The sequence below is a fragment of the Lotus japonicus genome, chromosome 3 (assembly GCF_012489685.1).
Source record: "Lotus japonicus ecotype B-129 chromosome 3, LjGifu_v1.2".
NCBI classification, from domain to species: domain Eukaryota; kingdom Viridiplantae; phylum Streptophyta; class Magnoliopsida; order Fabales; family Fabaceae; genus Lotus; species Lotus japonicus.
Window position 1 is genome coordinate 81031827 of NC_080043.1, and position 8581 is coordinate 81040407.

The following is an 8581-nucleotide window of genomic DNA, read 5'->3' on the forward strand; positions in this document are numbered from 1 at the left end:
GAAAAAAAAAACATTTTTATATAACTTAAGTGTACTTTTAATAATGTAAACAATAATTATATATTTATGTATTGTTACATATCTAAAACACAAAAGCAATATCTTTTATGTAACACGGGTATACATCTTCGCAAACAAAATTCAGTTATAACTCATATATGCAAAACTTTACAAAACACTAGAATTTAGTGTCTAAATTTATGCTATTTAAATATCTACATCTTTATTATGATTATTCTTACCTTCTTAGTATCTTAAATTTTTTATAATTTAAAATATCGATCGATTTATCAAATAAAATAGACAAATTCCCCGTGCAACGCGCGGGGTAAAAAACACCGGTAATAATTCAAAGATAAAGGTAGAAAGATCCTATAACCTGTCTAGGAGCGGTTGAAGAAAGGGACAAATGTGGGGTTACCATTTTGAAGCCATCATCCTTCTTAATTTTTTAACTAAATCAGTTCAAATTCAAGAATCATTTTCTCCCATCTCTGTGTGAATCATTAACTTTTGATTCGAACGCTCGTTCTTATATACTGTAATAAGCTAATTAAAGTAGTATTTTCATTTTTTTTTGAATGAAGTATTTTCATTTTTATAAGCTAATGAAACCAAAATTTTCAATCAATATGAAATTTTTAAAAAATTAATTCAAATTCATTTTTTTCCTCTTTTTTGAATCATTTTTTTTTTAAACATAATGAATCATTGACTTTTAATTCCGATGCGTTCTTATCCGATACGAATTAAAGTGTATTTTCATTTTTTTATAAGCTAATGAAACCAAAATTTTCAATTAATCTAATTTTTTAAAAAGATTTTTTTTTAACATTTATAAATAGTGTTATTGGCACCAAAATATTATTGATGATATTCGAGCGATGCTGGTTTGAGAGTGGAGCGTTGCGTTCATCTACATTGCTTGCAAGCTGAATAGTGTGACAGATGCTCTAATTATGCCTTCGGACGCATGCTCTTTCTCGTGTTTGGAAGACTCCTCCTTTATTTGTGATCTCGCTGCTGTGTCGGGACGTTCTAGGATAGTCTTTCCTTTTCTGTTTTTCTTGTTCCACAAAAAAACATTCATAAATAGAAAAAAAAAATGAAAGTTGAATTTTTTTTAATAAAAAAGTGATTTTCTTAAGGAAAAAAATTAAAACAAAATCACTCAATTAATTAATTCAAAATTCAATTTTTTTCCATCTTTGTTTGATCTTTTGAATTATTGACTATTGACTCCAATGCCGTCACCTTCTTCTCTGCTTTTTTCCCAAGTCCAAGTCTTTAGTCCAACTTGAAGGTTATTCTCCTCCTTCTTATTCCCTCTCAACTTTCTCACCTCTTTGCCTTCAAACCCATTTCACAAGCCATATCCAACTTTCCCTTCTCAAACCTTCTTTCTCCTCTGCATCTTCACCCCCACATGTTCTTCACCTTTTCCTTTGCAAAACTCAGAAGTTTCAGAGTGTTTTAGCATCTGGGTTTCTCCCATTTCTGTGAAAACTTGCAGCTGAAAGCTGAATCCAGAGACAGCAACATGGTTGCACCGCCAGAGTCAAATGACACATTGGGTGAGTCCAATACCGTTGAGCTAACAGGGAAGATCATGGTGGTAGCTGTGATTTTCCTCTTCATGGTTGTTGTGTTTGTTCTGTTACTTCATCTCTACGCCAAATGGTTCTGGTGGCGCATTGAGGAAAGCACAGCTCCTCAGCCACTGCACCGGCGGCGGCGCCGCCGCCGCTTTGTCTTTGCACCTGGTCAAGACCCGGTTGTCTATGGTGCTAACCAAACTGGGCTTGACCCTGCAGTTCTTAAGTCCTTGCCGGTGTTGGTGGTCAAACCAGAGGATTTCAAAGATGGTTTGGAGTGTGCAGTTTGCATCTCTGAGATTGTTGAAGGCGAGAAGGCAAGGCTGTTACCTAAATGCAATCATGGGTTTCATGTGGATTGTATAGATATGTGGTTTCAATCCCATTCTACCTGCCCTCTTTGTAGAAACCCTGTTGCCTCTGAATCCTGTAAACCCAATGGTTCTTCAAATGCTGAAGAGAATGTTTCAGGGGATAGTGAGCAATTAGAAGCTGAAAATTCTGGTGCTATGGATGGCTTAGAGGCTTCAAATTTTCCCACAAATGTTTTAGTTTGGGGGGACCAGACCCAAGTAGCTTCCTTTGGTGTTTCCTTGGAAGAAGGCACTTCTCAACAGCCACCCTGCACCTCATCATCTCCTTCAGCTAGTGATGGTAGATGTCATGGCATGTTGGTGATTGATATACCAAATGAGTTCACTTCTTCCTCTTTATCACCTTCTGGGAATAGGTGTGTTGAAGATGATTTGAAATCACCAATGACAACCAGATTAAGGTCATTTAAGAGGCTCTTAAGCAGAGACAAAAGGTTGAGTCCTTGTAGTCCAAGTTCTATAGATGTGGAACAAGCTCAAAGCTAGAAAATTTGTACTGTTATTCATTGATTATTTTAATATTTTAGAAGAGTTCCTCTTGCTGAGAGATTAGCTCTCAAAGAGAGAGAGTGATGCTACTTCCCTTCTAATACTTGTGCACATATTGGCTAAAGTTGCCTAATTTCTGTAGTGTCTTGTTTACACAATCATTTTCTTTTTTTAATCTGTTCATGTAGCACATTAAGCAAATCGTTTGAAGTGTTTACATTGTAAAAATGACAGGTTCCTTTGTAGTAAAAGGGTAGAAATACCCAGATTGTTTTATAGCAGATGAATTTTATTGTTATAGTATTACTATTATTGTTTTAATTTTGATCTTCACTTGTGATTAGCCTGACCCAATAAGGCTATTTTTGAATAACAACAATCTACTAATGGATGAAATGGATGCAATATGCACATGAGTCTTTCAAAGTAATACTACAGAGCAACAAAACTATACCCCATTCCTTTGGAGGTCTTGTTTTTCTATTTCTAGATGGGATCATTATTTAAGAATGCAGTCCATTCCTGGCAAGAGAAGCAGAGGTTGCACTGATGTTGAATTGTAGGTAAGACATGAATAAAACTTGCCTTCTTAAATATGAATAACTGTGTGTTTAGATACAAGTTGAGTGCAACGTGAATGAATTTTCAGCATCTTAATCTGTAAAAAAAGTTTCATTCACTTTTTATCTCAAAGTGAATGATAATGTCTATTTGTACTGACGTTGATGTGTATCCAACCATAGCCTAAAATGTTGATTTTATATTGATTGTGCTCATATGAAAAGATATTGAGAAGATAAATATATCTTAGCCCCAAAGGAAGCAAGAAAAAATGGAAGGGAGCTAATGCATTCTTTATAACATTTGGGTAATTAGCAATGTCATCCTTCTATTCTTGCAGAAAGGACATCTCTAGTATGTATTTTATTATTATTTATGTAAAAGACTGACAAATCACTAGCCATTTTGTTCATCAATCTGGCAGATAAGCTAATGTTTAAGGTAGCAAGTCCACTCTCTGTAGTTTAGTTCTCCCTTAATCAAGGGACCCAGACAAGACAAAATAGTTTTCTTGACAAATATTCTATTTATTTCGGTTGCCTAGAATCTAGATAGTGGCAAGCACAAATCCAGTTTTTTCTCAATCACCCTGCCTTTTCACACATCCCATAGCTAATGCTACTCAATGCCTTTTTAGCTTTTGCCAATTTACCTCCTAATCTATTGTGAACCCTTTAGGTGATTCTCCAAGTTAGTGGTTCATAGTTCACATTCAAGAAAGATGGTTGGGGTCATGAAAATGGTATAATTTGCACCTCACATTTTGTAGATTGCCTTGAAAGCACAACACACTCTTTTCCCCTCTCTCAAAATATGCTTTGTCAATGTCACTGCCTGATTTTGTGCTTTCACTTTGTTTCTTTATGACCTCAAAACTTGTAAGATCTTAGCCTCTAAGAAATCCCTTTCTCATCTACATGCTAGAATACTTTCCTTTTTTGTTTATGATGTTTAGGAGGAGATAATGTAAGTATGTAACATTGGTAAGAAATTAAGAATAGAACTCAAGAAAAAGGTAGAAAAGGATAGGAAAAAGCTCTGTCGCCCAAGAAAGTTTCTCCAACTTTGACAGGAACTGTCTTTTCCAAAAAAAAAAAACTTTGACAGGAACTTAGCAGAGTGGGAATCATATGAGAATGTATATGGAAATTTTTCTTTGGTTTACATATCAAGAGAGTCAAGACTGACATTCTTATAACTTAGACTGTTTTGGTTTCCGGTTGTGAAACCTAGAATAAATTCTGGTAGATTAAATTCTTGATGATAATATTGATGTTTGGGAATTGGGATTTGGGAGTCATTTGGCAGAATTGATTTCAAACCTACAAATCAATTCTGGTAGAAGCCAATAGTAGCTTCTGCTTGAAGATAATCATTATGATATTCAATAAAAACTATTTCTACATAAATGTATCCAAACATAGATCACATTACTTTCAACTCACTTTTACTAAACTCAATTTTATCAATTTACCGAAATCATTTCAGACAACGTTGATCGAAACACAATATTAATGAATGTTTGGAAACCCTTCTACAATTGATTCTAATGAGAGAGAAGGTGATCAAAACATGCTAACCTGGCTATGTAGGGCACTCTTGCTACTGCTGTAATATCATATTATCAATACCCTCTTGGTGTGTGTTTGGATTTCAGTTTGCAAAACAGAGTTTGAGTCAATGTGGGTTGGCAAAACAAAGTTTGGATGAATGTGAGTTTGTTGTAATGTGATTTATGTTTGGATACTTTTACTTTAAAAGTAAGTTTGATAAATTTATCTTGTTTGGATAATATCAATCAAAAGCACTTTCATATGTGTATAATTAGTATAAAAGTTTAATAATATCAATGTATCAACCAACTTTCATCCAACCTAGAAGTGAGGAGTGAGTGGAGTTAAGTGAAAGTGGGTTTTGAGCACAAAGTGGGTTAAGGTGAATGTGGGTTGAAGCCACCCAAACATAATGACACATTGTTCAATGCAACCCAAATCCACGTTGAGGTGCCCAAACTAAAAACAAACATAGCCTTGATTTAACAACTTGTATAACTTACTGTGTAAAGATGTTTTCAAAATTAAAAATTGACCCCAGAATAAGTTTTTGGATCAAAAGTGACATGCAAGAATGAGTTTGGAACAAGGAACTAAGATGGCTTATCCTGAACTTTTGGTTTCCTCAACCAAATCCAACCACCAGCAAATACAAGTCATTCAAAGTCCAAAATATAAAATTGTTCATCTCAAAAAGGATTGTTCTATAACATTGGCCAGCAAAATCCTCTTAACAGCTAATACATTGGCAGTTGGCACTCATTTTTTCTAGCAGAAAATATGTAAGTCTTTCTCACTGAAGCTTGTGTCACTACAATACTGTGAATGATAATGAAATGCAGTCAAGTGACAACATAAAGGGGGCCATAGTTCTGAGGGTTGTTTTGTTGGTGGAGAGACATATAAGGTATCTCATTCTCCTCTCTCTTTGTGGGTTTGAACAGATTTGTAAGAGGCCCAGAAGATGGACGCCATTGCTTCTTCCCATGAGGGCCTTTGTAGGAGCTGTTTATTGGACCAGAAACATGACACTGCTTTTTCACATAAACCTTTGAGTTAGAATTGTTGGTGGATTCTTCTTTAACCTTGCTTTTCTTGTCAGATTTCCACCATGAAATCAGAGAACTTTTCCATGACTTCCCTCCCTTTTTCCCTTTCTCTGATTCTGTTTTCCTAGTTTCTTCAGGGTATACTGATGAAGTCTTCAGTTTTTCTTCCTTTCCATGTTGCTTTGCTTCCTCCAAGAACTAGTCAAAGCCAAAAGAGACAGAAAAACTAAAAGAGTGAACTTACATATGATCAAAATATAAATTTAAAAAGTAAATGTGGAAGTCTTGAGCTACAATTATCAATTGGAACATATTTATTGAGATCATCAATTTGCAGAATCATACATATAACCCCACAAGTGCAGAACCATAAATTCATTAAATGCAGTAGCTGTGTTGAAATTGAAAACCAACAATCAAATATTTATGTACCAGGGAAAAATCCTCTTGCAGATTGAATCCATAGTCATCATAATGGTTTGCCTCATATTTTGGATGTACTGGAGATCTCTTCATAACTATCAACAAGAACTATAAAGTGGAAAAGGACAGAAATGCTAAGCCTGAGACTAAGAGAAAGGGAAGATTGATGGTTCCAAAGGATTATCAAACTTGGTTAGAAAAACTCTTCCTTGGCATGATGCTCCATTTATGCAAAAGAATCATGTCTCATTGAATAAAAGCCCTCAAATGGAAAAATAATTATAGCTTCTAAAATTTGCAGCAAATTTAATTCACATGGGGTTTGTATTTACTAGCTTGGATCACAAAAGGCAAAGTTCAACAACTTCTCAGAAGGGCATCACTTTCACAGGGTCTGTTATGGACATGGCAGAAACTCTGGTGGTTGAAATGGCATTGCAGTTTTAGACTTTACATTCACTTTGTCATTTATCAAGGAAGACATTACCTGAATTAGAAGGCGCATTAATACAGGAATCCATTGTCTTATGTGACACAGTACATCAAACCCAGACTCAATAGTACTATACCAAATTGCTAGGCTAATAATGCCAATAAATCTACTTTCACTGAAAAAAAAATTGCCACCTCAAAAAAATATGAGTTTTCATCTCTACTGATTTCTCATTCATCAAAAGTCACCATTTCCTGCTGTATAATATAACCTAATACAAATGTAATTTAATAAGTTAACAATCAAAATCTAACTGATTAATGAAAGCTACACTAATCCGTTATCGATATTTTGGCTTAGTATATTTTTAGTTGAATTTCTTTTAGTATTCTAATTTATTGCTTATTTTTTAACCACAAGTATATCCACTTAAGTAATATTGTTCGAGTCGGATATGACCACTTAACACAAGTGCATTTATATGATTTGAGAACAAATCTATGTTTAAACTAGAACAACCTCACATCTACATCGGTTAATCTCAGTTAAATACAATAGTAGTTCAAATTGCTAGAATAGTATTTTAATTTACATTATCTAAAAATATAATTTTAGGACCCTAAATTAATTTTTTATAAAAAGGAAAACAGCTGAAATCCACTCAGATCCCATAATTAAAGTTACCTCTGAAGGTATAATTGAAAGCTATCGAACCAATGGGAGAAAATATTTAGCTTTTCAAAGGAAGCAAGCACTCTAATATCCTTAGCAAGAGGAGGCAAACATCATTAAACATTATGATCATTTAACATTTTCTTTCCTCTCCTGGGACCATATTTAATCACTACATTTCACTTTTACTTTCTTTTTCAATGTAAAAAAAAAATTGTACCCAAAATGATATTAGTTGTCCCTCCGAACTAATGTCTCTCACAGATCAAAATGCACATGTTAGTAAGTGTTTGAGTAATGAAAATCATTTCTTTCAAAAACTGAAGAATTTGAGAAATCAGAGCCATTTATTTTAATATTAAAAACATAGATTGGACATTTTTTTTTATGTAAATATTAGCAGTTAGTTGTTAATAATTACAAATGCTCCTCTTCAGAGTTCAAACTCTAGACCTCCATCTCCAACCCCTATTTCTACCCTTAGCTTAACCAAGTGAGCTACCCCTCCCACCCATAGATTGGACATATAACTTTTATAAGGAATTAAACAAGGACAAAGCTATGCATTTTTTAAGGAAAATACAAAAGGACTATGAAAGCTAAATTACTAAAGCACTTTTTTTTTGGGTACAACTAATGCACTTGAAATATATAAGAAATTAAGATAAAAAAAAAAGGAATTTTTTTTACATTTTTAAATTTGTTATTGAGACTCCTATTGAGAGTAATTTTTACTTATTTTAATTTGCTTGCATAAAGTATATTTTTTTAAGAGGAGATAACATATTTTTGTCCCTGTAAAATTTAAAATTTGTTATTTTAATTTATAGTAAAATTTTCCTCATTTAGCTCTTAGAAAATACAGAAGTCATGTGATTTCTGTCAAAATGCAAAAGCTATGTAGTGGATACTTTAATCTGCTTTCCTTAAAAAAAATATACTTGCACAAGATGTCAAGGTTTAAATTATCATCTGATTAAAGTAAAAATCATATGGGGATCTGAGGCATGAAAAAATTATAACTAAATCATTGAAAAATACCCTAAATTTTAGGTCCTTGTTGCAATATAAAAAACACAACCGAGATGAAGTCAATCCCACGACAAATCTCAATATCTTATGATATTCATGGGGGTATTCAGGTGAAAATAAAGTACCAAAAAATTAAAAAAATTTAAATTTACTCTCATTTTTTAATTAGAAAAGGTCGAACTTCTAAATAAAATTGCCAAAAGAAAAACAGAAAAGAGGTATACAAAGATCACATAGATAAGATCAAGAATTAAGTGAATATTTAGAAACCATTCTACAACTGATTCTAATATAATAATCAATCAGGAGAAGCTTATGCTTTTCAAAAAAAAATCAGGAGAATCTTATGTGAGTGTAATTGATGGTGGGGGTGGGGGGGTAAGTTAGTCCGAACAGGCTC

At 33.5% G+C, this 8581-nt stretch overlaps 2 protein-coding genes across 2 annotated transcripts; one reads left to right on the forward strand and one right to left on the reverse strand.

Annotated features, from left to right (window-relative positions):
• The first annotated feature begins 1289 nt into the window (after positions 1-1289).
• Positions 1290-2752, forward strand: LOC130746387 (RING-H2 finger protein ATL3). Its single transcript, XM_057599000.1, has one exon. It carries the CDS (start codon positions 1541-1543, stop codon positions 2453-2455), a length of 915 nt encoding a protein of 304 aa, XP_057454983.1. The 5' UTR covers positions 1290-1540; the 3' UTR covers positions 2456-2752.
• Positions 2753-5261: 2509 nt separating this feature from the next.
• Positions 5262-6614, reverse strand: LOC130746388 (uncharacterized). The gene is made up of 2 exons (XM_057599001.1): positions 6054-6614; positions 5262-5819 (listed from the first exon to the last, which is right to left on the reverse strand). Exons 1-2 carry the CDS (start codon positions 6135-6137, stop codon positions 5415-5417), a joined length of 489 nt encoding a protein of 162 aa, XP_057454984.1. The 5' UTR covers positions 6138-6614; the 3' UTR covers positions 5262-5414.
• Positions 6615-8581: the final 1967 nt, after the last annotated feature.

Bases quoted from the DNA above. Each gene is read 5' to 3' on its own strand.
- LOC130746388 (XM_057599001.1), bottom strand. From the start codon at position 6,137: ATGAAGAGATCTCCAGTACATCCAAAATATGAGGCAAACCATTATGAT. The intron at 5,820-6,053 runs GTACATAAATAT...GGCTTTGACTAG, and splicing joins TGCAAGAGGATTTTTCCCTG to TTCTTGGAGGAAGCAAAGCA.
- LOC130746387 (XM_057599000.1), top strand. From the start codon at position 1,541: ATGGTTGCACCGCCAGAGTCAAATGACACATTGGGTGAGTCCAATACC.